General features: G+C 54.3%; 1 protein-coding gene across 1 annotated transcript; it reads right to left on the bottom strand.

Moving 5' to 3' along the window:
* Positions 1–530: 530 nt before the first annotated feature.
* Positions 531–10,005, bottom strand: Ankrd60 (ankyrin repeat domain 60). Its single transcript, XM_046433085.1, has 4 exons — positions 9,690–10,005; positions 4,406–4,536; positions 2,908–3,073; positions 531–835 (listed from the first exon to the last, which is right to left on the bottom strand). The coding sequence occupies exons 1-4, from the start codon at positions 10,003–10,005 to the stop codon at positions 531–533; spliced, it is 918 nt and encodes a 305-aa protein (XP_046289041.1).
* Positions 10,006–10,235: the final 230 nt, after the last annotated feature.

Genomic DNA, 10,235 nt, shown 5'->3' with positions numbered 1-10,235 from the left:
CTGAGGTCCTGAGGCAGCCACGTGGGAGAACCAAGCTCCCCCCCGCTTGGCTTCTGTCCCTCAAACATGGCTCGGCCACGCTTCCAGAACACCCCTAGCCAGGGAGCGCCCTGCTGCAAGGATCTCACACACTGAACCCTCGCGACCTCCCGACAGTGGCGGGCACTTGCTTTGCAGAGTGACAGTCGCGCTCATTACTGTGATCTGTCCTGGACAGCGCTGCCCTGAACAGCCTGGGTGGGGGGTCAGTTCCTGTCACCCCCTGCCTCAGCATGAGGGAACACGAGGCGCAAACAGCTTAGAATTAAAGGCCGCGCGGGTCTGTGGGTCTGTAATGGGTCAGAATATGCACAGGAGCACGCGGCCCCGCCACCCCCTCCCCAAGTCACCATCCAGCAGGACGGTGAACTCCCCGTCTGAGTCTGGCTCTCTCCCCGTCCCCGCCCTGGCGAGCACCACCGGGGGTCCCACGGGCTGACCTCTGCCCAGTCGCCGGGGTCGGCTTTGGAGGGCAGACGTCTCCAGGGGAGCTAACTTGAGGTCTTCCTGGAACCCAAGCTGGAGCACATCCTCTGGAAGACCTGCCTCAGGATCAGGTCCTTGATGCGCTTCTTCCCCGTCCCCTTGGCCAGCCAGTAGAGCAGGAACAGGCGCCGCTCCGTCAGCTTGCGGTTCACGCAGCGGGCGATGGAGATGGGGGTCTCCCCCTTGGCGTCCTTCTCCTGGATGGGGGCCCCGTGCTCCAGCAGGAGTTTCATACAGTCCAGCCGGCCCATGGCCACGGCCACGTGCAGGGGTGTCCTGCCCAGAGGCGTGCTATCCAGGAAGTTGGTACCTGTAAGATGAGAAAGCCGGGTCAGCGAGGGCCACTCTCCTGGCCTGAGCCCTCCCTCAGAGACAGTTGGCACCAGAAACACAGGAGGGGCCGGACCGGGCACTGCTGCCCTTCCAGCACCCCTCAGCACCAGTCTGTCCCCTCATGACAGCCAGTGTCTTTCCACAGTGCCATGTCATCTCCCACTTAGACCTCATCACTGCAATCCCCCTGCTGTGGGGTTAATGTCTTGATCTTTGCTGCTCTCTCACCCATACCCCCCCCAATCAGTGCAGCACCAGCCCCCCACATTCTTCCTCCATGACCCTGCCCACGGTGGAGGGTCTAATTTCACCCACCTTCTGTCTTTACCCTCAAACCCTGCTCTGCATCCTGCCCCCGGCCCTTTGTACAAACTGTTCCTGTCACAAACAAAACTCTTGCCTGTTTTTCCCCAGTCCTGGGACAACTCTTGTCCTTCTTAGTGTTCCATTCACCTTCCGGGGAAGCCCTCCTCAGCTCCCCTTCCCCACAGCACCCCTGCATGAATTCAGCAGACATCTGCCACCTTCAGGATACCCCCATGCGACTGACCATGGAGTTAATTATTTGTAATCTGATAACTTCCCCAGTGAGCTCCATGAGGGTAGAAGATACTCATTTTGTTTTCACCCCAGGCACGTAGCTCGGGCCTGGAGGAGACAGGCCCTGGGAAGTGACGGAGGACCAGCAGCCTGACTCATGGACAGATCTCCCTTCGATTGAATGCCTCACTGTCTCCCGAAGATGGACGGGCTAATGGCAGGTGTCCAGTGTGGACTTGTTGAATCGAATCAAATTCTGGGTAACAAATATCATGACACAGAAAACAAGGCAATTCAATTAAACTCGGCGCCTGTTTTCATAAGCTATAGCTGGCTGGTGAGACTTGGCGCCCTGCTGCAAGGATCTCACACACTGAACCCTCGCGACCTCCCGACAGTGGCCTGTTTTCATAAGCTATGGCTGGCTGGTGAGGCCAAGTCTCCATCAGACTCTGGATGGTGGAGTCCACCCCACATGCCTCCTCCCAGCAGCATCTGCAGGGGACAGAAAACTTTGCAAAGCCGGCTGTCATTTTTTTAACTGGTGCCTTCAAATACATCACGGTTCCATCAGAGTGAAAATGACTTTTCATGAGCTTAAAGGACTGCTGGGTTGTGAGAAGCCATATTTCATTCTTCAACAGGAAAGAGGCAGTGGAGGAAGGCAGAGGGCACAGTCGCCAACCCTCGCCCAGCTCAGAGGTTCATGTGCCCGACACGCAGCCCAGTCATCCTGCCCAGGAAACCCGGGCTGCTCTCCACCGTGCTTGGTGGAGTGGGGACAATAGAGGAGCTGAGAGGAGGGGTCTGACATGAAGCTTGCCCATCAAACCCACGCGGCCTCGCCAGCCTCCTCTCCCCAGGGGCCCTGCAGCTCTTGCCTACACGTTTCCAACCTTCTGCATCTCAATCATGAGCACGCCCCCCCACACAAAATACCCCATGTCCGAGGAGGATAAAGAGTACTCCGGCAGAATCTCAAGCAAAGCCCTTCAATTCAGAGGCAATGGGGACTCCCTGGGGACAGACAGAACAATGGTCACCCCTAAGTGGAGGCAAGAGTGAGAAGAGTCTGGGGAGAATGTCACCAGAGGAAGTAACTGCAAGACTTGCAGAAAGAAGGCAGGGCCCGTCCGAGGACCACCCGTGGGCCAGGCCACCTGGGACGTTCCAACTGCAGGTGGGACTGGAATTGTGCAGACAGTGTGGCCATGTCCCCAGCAGTGTTCTGGTTGGAAATAACAGGCCAGGAAACCCTTTGCTGCTCCCTGTCCAGGAGCCTTGAACTTCTGTCTCCCTGCAACAGGCAGCATCTTCCAGGGTCTGGCCTCGACAGCCTCTGCCTGGCATGAACGGAGACACTCCCAGACACCCATGGAGGCCTGGCACGGACCCAGCTCTGTGAGGGACAGGACTCAGACCCAGGGAATCAGCACTTGAAGGATCCAAGAAGACCAAGATGCTGTCCCCCGAGACTCTCCAAAGTACCATGCTTTCTGCCCAGATTACCTTGTTCTAGAAGGTACCGCACAGCGTCATAGTGACCTCTGTGGGAGGCAATGTACAAGGCCACAAATGCTCTCTGGGATGTCCACCGCTTCCACTTCTCACCCTCCAAGTAACGTGAATTTGCTGTTCGGTAGAAGGAATCTTCAGTGATTCCGAGACAGGAAAGCTGGGTGAGAGAACACAGACGGTTACTCTGGGAAGTGCAGCAGGTGTGGTCAGAGGCTGAGGGCAGCTCAGGGAAGGCCTGTCTGCTTGACCCACACCAAGGAGAGGGCAAAGCCTCATCAAGAAATGGTAGGAAGCCAGGGAAGGGTGGTGGGGGACACTCTTCAACGCCCCGTGGGTGTTCCCGGGACAAAGTCACCATCCGTCAACTTGGGGAGGCAGGAACATCCCAGTCAATGTTTTAACGAGAACAAATAGCTTTTTTGGTGGCCAGAGGAAGGTAGTTGTGGCCTTAACAAAGATACCAGCCAAGATATGGCCTCGCCAGAGGGCAGCCCAAGGGGGAAGTCTGGCCTCCTGTCCACTTTGGTGCCCAGTGCCTCTGTGGAGCACTCTGAACCCCTCACAGGGGCATAGCCCTGTCATATGGTCACCTCGTGGAACATGGGAGAAAGGCTGCAGGATCCACAGGAAGGACTCTGCCCCAGACATCAGGGCCAGGTGGGGAACAGCACAGGGGACAGAAGTGACAGACATAAGGACATGGGTCTGCAGCAGTTCTGACTCGAGACCCCAAACAGAAGAGAGAGAACCCTACATCAGGGCGAGAGCCAGAAAGCTGAGCCCAGACCAAACTGCTGGCAGCAGAAGAAAGGCCCAGGGATGGGGATGCTGGGACACAGAAGGGACAGCAGCAAGGACGGGTCTGGACGAGGATCGCAATGACCGGGACGGGCCGCCCTTCCTGCCAGGGCCTGCGGCCGGCCCTTGCTTGGCCACAGCCCAGCGAGCAAACTGCACCCTCTCCCCCTGAATCTGATCCACAGGAAAACATCCACCTATCCCCGTGTCAGCGATTCATCTTCTCTGATAGGTAAACATCCTGGTCTTTGTCCTTCCCTCCCACCCAGAGTCAGCTGAGTGCCCCGCGGGGGAGGCCTGGCAAACAGTGGGTCCTGCTGCCATCCAGGGTGCTGTGGGCGCCCCCAGAACTGGGTCACCTCCCGCTCACCTGGGCACGGCTGCAGCAGGCAGGCAAGGCCCAGAGCTCTGGAGCCCTCCACCAGGGTCAAGTGACTCTCAACCTCAGAAGGCAAATGGACGTATGCGCTGCCTTGATTGTGGGGGGTGAGGGATGAGTGGGTCCCTAAGCCATAAATAAGTAAAGTCCCTGGAACTGTGTGCCCCGAGAGAGAGGGAAAGCTCCTGAAACAGTGTGCCATCATAGGGACCAAGGTCCTCATCTTTCTCCCTTTCTCTGAAGCCTCCATTCAAACCCTCACACTAAAGATTGTCGCTCTGCACAACACCCGTGGAAAGAAGCGGGAAGCACCTTACTGAGGTCCCCTTCCACGGCTGCCAAAACCAGTTCTATCCAGCCATCATAATGCCAGATGCTCAGGGAAATCACTCCTCCAGGCACGACGTCATGGAACTTGAGGGTGCTGTCATCTATCATATCTCCTGCGGGGAGCAATGATTCCTTTTTAAAAATTGGGCATTAAAGAAAACTTATTACATCGGCTAGGAGATTATCTGACCTTGGGAATCGCAAAGATAATTTTAGAATCTTGAACAAAGATCTCATTTGATGATTCCGCATGAGCCTGTTGTCGTTAATGCTTTTTAGAAAATTAATTTGGCTCGGCTCGGATTGAAGCTGGACCAAAAACACAATGGCAACCATTTATAAAATTCTGCAATTATGGCTTGTCCTGTTGTGAAAAAATACATGAGTCAGTAAAGACGTTTTATGAGGCAAACTCTTACAAAGAGAACTACTTAAACTTGAGGCAACTATGTATTGCGGTAAAATGCACTTACACGAGTTACATACGTTTAACTAAAAGAGCAACTCTGGTCAATGTTGTCATTTGCTAACCAAAGAGGTGACAGTGACCAAAAATTGTTGGATTCACATGACGACCCTGGGCACACCTGACATTTTGAACTTGAGTGCTCTCTGCCCTGCACACTTTAGGACGTGAGGCAGCCTCCCTGGTCTCTACCCAAGGGGACCAGCAGCCCCTGCACCTCGTTTCCATAGTCAAAAATGTCTTCAGGTGTTGCCAATGGCCCCGGGGGACAAGATCATCTCAAGGCAGACCTATGGCCACGTAAGGAGCAAATATTGACTTTCACTGTGCTGGGGCTTGGTGTGTTTGAGCTCCTAAGCCTGTCATCACCTGGCACAGAGGCTTATCGATGTGAAGGACCCAGGATGGGTCTGTTCTAAGTTCACAGATCCGGGCTCTGGGGAAGACCATCAGCAGTGGTAACATGAATATTAATAGAGAGCATTTTTTAGCCGGTTCAGTTGTATTTGGTTGACCTTTTCAAATGCATGCGTTTTCTCGCGTTGGCCATCTACAGTCTCAAGAATGACAAGTGTGCCTCGGGTCTGCCCATGCCAGGCCGACGCACATTCCCAGGGAGTGGAGCTCACTGGTCTGCTGGGCTCTGGTGGCAGGGACCCCTGAGGGCCTGTGTGTTCAGTCCTTCACAGTGAGTGCCTTGTGCCTGCACTAAGTTCTTTGATCCTCTCGACAACCCCTCAAGACAGGTGCACCTCCGTCTGCTAGGAGCAAGCAGAGGCTCCCCTGGCTGGAATGAGCAAAGCCATCTCCTAACAGACTGGAGCTCTGTGGGCTCTAGGGGCACCATTTGATCACTAGAAATTCCGAAGAGTGGATGGAAGTGGAGGATAGTGACTAACCAATCTGTTCATTGGGGTCCTGTCTGTGGTTGGAACACAGAGGATCTTTAGCAATCAGTCTAAGACAACTCGACTTCCAGACAGCTCTGAGACACTGAGGAAAGCTGTGCTCCCTGGCAAAGGCAGGCAGGTGACACATGCAGAGCACGCCCCTTGACAGGCAGACGGCCCGGGCCTTAGGAGAGAGCACTATCTCCAGCTAAGTCAATCAGCAGAGTTGCCCAAGGATAGGAAGGGCGCCCCTCGCCTCACTCGCTGACTCCCTGACCACTTGCTTGGATGGGATGCTCACGCACGATCTCATTCGCTCTTCCCTCTTCCGCCTTCGCAGTGGGCAAGAGCAGCATCCCCAGATTATAGACAGTAGCCCAAATTTCTCCTAACACTGAAGTAGTACCATCTTCTCTCTCGTTTGCCATCCACAGGAAGGACTGCGCAACAGAGAGAGGTCATGCTCTGTAGCAGTTGCTAAGTGGCTGCTGAGTGACAGCTCTGTGACATCAGTGTTAACTCACCCCATCTCTCTCTTTCCCTCTTAACTCTCTTGAATTTATTGCTCAGCAGGGCTCATCAGTGAAAATAAATGAACAGAAGGGGTCCAGACATTTGTAGTTGGAGATACATAATTTTCAAATTACTTGTGGGGGACCCTTAATCAGCCCTTCAATGATTCACCGTCGTTCTTAACATGTGAGGTACAGTCTAGGCTCGAGACACTCTTCCTGCTAAATAAGGCCTTGAAAATGCCCAAGAACATCTTTTGAATGTTCCTGCAGAAAAATAAATATGCCATGGAAAAATGTTGAGCCTATTTTAAAGAGTGCAAAGCGTCTTGGCCTTCACTGCCCGTTTGGAGTTTCCTGAGTCATTCCTGTCCATGGGGGAACAGCACGGAGAATTCCAGAGCTAATGGGGCTCTGCTTTACGGATTAGGAAACTGAGCCCAGAAGGGCAGTCCGGGAGCTGGCTGGTGGAGACAGGCTGCTCTCAGGTCTCGTCTCCATCGCCTCCCGGCCCTGCAGTACAGCTGCAGTCTCTCTGCAATATCGGCTCCTCACATCTCTGTGCAGCAGCCCAGAGATTTTTTTTTTTTTTTAATATCTTCATTTTCTTGAAGTATTTTGCGTTGATTTCAACCGGGTGGGGAGATGATGGATCTCAGGGGCTTTGATCCTGTTCTCATATCCTAAATACTATAGGGAATCGGGATAGGGAAACCACGCATTCAGGCTGAGGGAAGGAGATGAGTGGAGGGAGACCTGAGCAGTGGGGTCTTTGGCCTCCCCCAGGTACCTACCTCCCACATGGGATTTGTCTGGACAAAGGGTCTTTGGGGGTCCTGATTTAGGCATGGTGAGCTTCGGATACTGAGTTCTGATTCCGGTTGGGCTAGCTTTGAGCTCCTAGGCAAGAACACAGCTCAGAATTCAGGATTCTGATACAGACTGGGTTAGAGCCAGTACTGGGGTTCAAATGTGGACAGGGTTTGCTTTGAGCTTTGGGGTCCTGATAAGGACAGAATTTGCTCTGATTTGGGATTCTGATGAAAGCAAGGTTTGCTGTTTGTTTAGGAGTCCTGGTTTGGGAAGGGTCTCTTGTATGGTATTTGGAGTCCTTGTATGGCCAGGACTTGTTTTGGGATTCGGGGTTCTCATGAAGCCTGGATAGTGTGGAAACTGTAGGTTAGGAAATCAGGCAGGTCTACACTGAGATTTGGGGTCTTGGTGATAGGATCTGCTCCAAGATTTAGGGTTCTGACTGAATTCGGCAGGGTTTGGTCTATAATTGGGGATCCTCGTATGGGTGGGTTTAGCTAAAAGAATCTGAGTTTCAAATATAAGCATAGTTTGCTTTTGAGTTTTGGGGTCCTCATACAGGCAAAGCTTGTTTTGAACCTTGACTTCCTGACATGGACATGGTTGACTTCAACCTTGGAGAGTTGGGGTAGCTGTGATTTCATGGAGGTTTGTGGGTTCAGTATGGGAATATTTCACTTGAGTTTTGGGGTCCTGTTGTAGGCAGGATTTGTCTCATTCTTGGAAATCTTCTGAGGACACTTTGCATGGATTGGGGTTCCGATGTGGTCATGGTAACCTCAGGGACTAGCTTTAAGATGTGGGCACAGCTGGCTTTGGGTGTGGGGGTCTGGATGAGGACAGGGTTTGTCTGGGGCTTTGACAAAAGTTGTTGATGGTCTGGGGTGTGGAGATAGAGATGGCTAGCTGGAGACGGGATTCAGAATCCAGAGTTTTGGGTAGAGTCTGCTCTGGGATTTAGGATTTCGTGGACACCAGGGCAGCTCCAGGATCTGAGGGGCAAATGTGACAGTGCTTGCGGAGAGATCATGGGACCCTGAGGGGGCAGGGTTCTTCTCCAAGTTTGGCACCCTGGTGTGGACACGGCTGTTGGAGGACTCAGGTTCTGAAGGTCACATGACTATCTTGGGGATTTGGGGCTCAAGATCTGGCCAAGTTTGTCCTTGGTTTTGGGGTCCTGAGGTGGGTAGGGTTTGTATTGAGCTCCGACATCCTTGTGTGGACATGGTTGCCAGAGGACTCCAGGTTCTGAGGTAGTACTCCAGTGTGGAGATCTGGGATTCGGTTTTTGGTTGGGGTACTGAGGTAGTCCAGGTTGGTTTGAATTTTGGCGTCTTTGTGTGGACCCAGTTGCTGGAGGAGTCAGGGTTTTGAGGTAATGGTCATTACCTGAAGACTTGGGGTTCAAATTTGGCCATTTGTTCTGGGTCTTGGGGTCCTGGGATGGGCAACACTTCAGTTAGTCCTTGTGTGGACACCATTGATGGAAGTTTTGGGGTTCTGAGGTAGCAATGGTTAGCTTGGAGATTTGGGGTTGAGTCTTGGGCATGTATGCTGTTTTGGGGTCCTAGTGTGGGCAGGGCTTGTTTTGAGCTTTCACATCCTTGCATGGGCATGGCTGATGGAAGTTTGGGGGTTCTAACATAATGATGGTTAGCCTGGAACTGGGGCTCAGTCTTGGGAGGTCTGTTCTGAGCTGGGGTCCCAGCGTGGGCCTTCAAGCTCTGGCATGCTTGCATGGACGCAGTTGCTGGAGGACTCCAGTTGTGAGGTGGTCATCATTAGCCTGGGGGATGGGGGTTTCAAATTTGGCAAGGTTTTTTCTGAGCTTAGGGGTCTTGTGGGGGGGAGGGTTGGAATTTTAGCTTCCTTGGAGAGACCCAGCTGGTGAAGGATCTGGGGTTTGAGGCTATATTGTTTAGCTTGGAGATTTGGGGTTCAGTCATGGGCAGTTCTGTTCCGGGCTGGGGTCCTGAGATCAACAGGGTTTGTCTCAGGCTTTGTGAGCTTGTAAGAACATGGCTGGCTAGGGGACTTGGGGTTCCAATGTTGACAAGTATAACATGAGGACTTGGGTTTGCTTGGAGTTTGGGGTTCTGACAGGCAGATTGTCCTGGGTTTGGGGGTACTTCTGAGGATAGAGTTTTTTTTGTTTGTTCGGTTTATGGTCTTGTGTGGACACAGCTGGCTTTGGGGCATAGGTCCCTTATGAAGACATGGGGAACTTGAGGGTCTGGGCTTCTGGGGTACCTTGCTGTGGTGTGGAGATCTGGGGTCCTCCTATGAGCTGGACTTACTAGAGGTTGGCAGATGTAGTCTGACCCAGGCAGGATTTCTGTGGACTAGGAGGCCTGCTGTAAGGTCTGCCTTGAGTTTGGGGTCTGTTGTGAATCCAGTGTTTGGGGCTGAAAAGTCCCTATGTGGCTAAGACCCCCAGTGGCTCTTCCACCTGGGGTTTAAAGGTGGCCGGTGTGTGTTAACACCCGGGGTGCCCTCGCAGGCAGGCCTCCCTTTATAACTCAGGCAGGAGGAGTACCACGTACCCCTCACCGGAGCTCAAGGGATGTGGGGAGGGCAGGGGCCACCTTGGTCCAAGTAGTGGAGCCGCTGGAGGTTGAAGGGGATGCCGACAATCAGGTCCAGGTCCTCTCTAAGCTCCCGCACGGTCGTGTCACCGCGGCAGTTTGACACTCGGAACACCTCCCCAGTGTCCTCTAGCCGCACCCGCAAGAAGAAGACCTCAGGGTCCGAGTCCACCGGCTCACGGGCCTGCTGCTTGCTCTGGCTGCGGGCACGGGCCCTGGACGGCAAAGAGGCCTGGCGCGGGGCGCCCCCCAGCGGCCGCTCGGGTAGCGCACCGCCCGCCCCCGCCGCCCGCCGCCTGGCCCGGCCCCGCGTCATCCCTGCTGGAGCGCAGGGGCCGCGCGTCATTGCCGCCCCCGCGCGCCCCGGGCCCACGCCCCCGCCCGACTGTGACGACGGGCGGCAGCGGCCAGGCACCGGGCAGGACAATGCGTGGCCTCCGAGGGCCTGAGCTACTTGACCAGGCGCTGGCCTCCGCTCGCCCCCGCCCCTGTCACCCTGGATAACAGTGTGTGTGTGTGTGTGGGGGGGGGGGGGGGGGGGTGTTC

This window comes from Marmota monax, unplaced genomic scaffold (genome assembly GCF_021218885.2).
Source record: "Marmota monax isolate L192 unplaced genomic scaffold, Marmota_monax_Labrador192_F-V1.1 WCK01_AAM20220418_F8-fsc00014, whole genome shotgun sequence".
Lineage (NCBI taxonomy): Eukaryota > Metazoa > Chordata > Mammalia > Rodentia > Sciuridae > Marmota > Marmota monax.
Note: the sequence above shows the minus strand (reverse complement) of the source record. Positions and strands in the feature narration are given on the sequence as shown.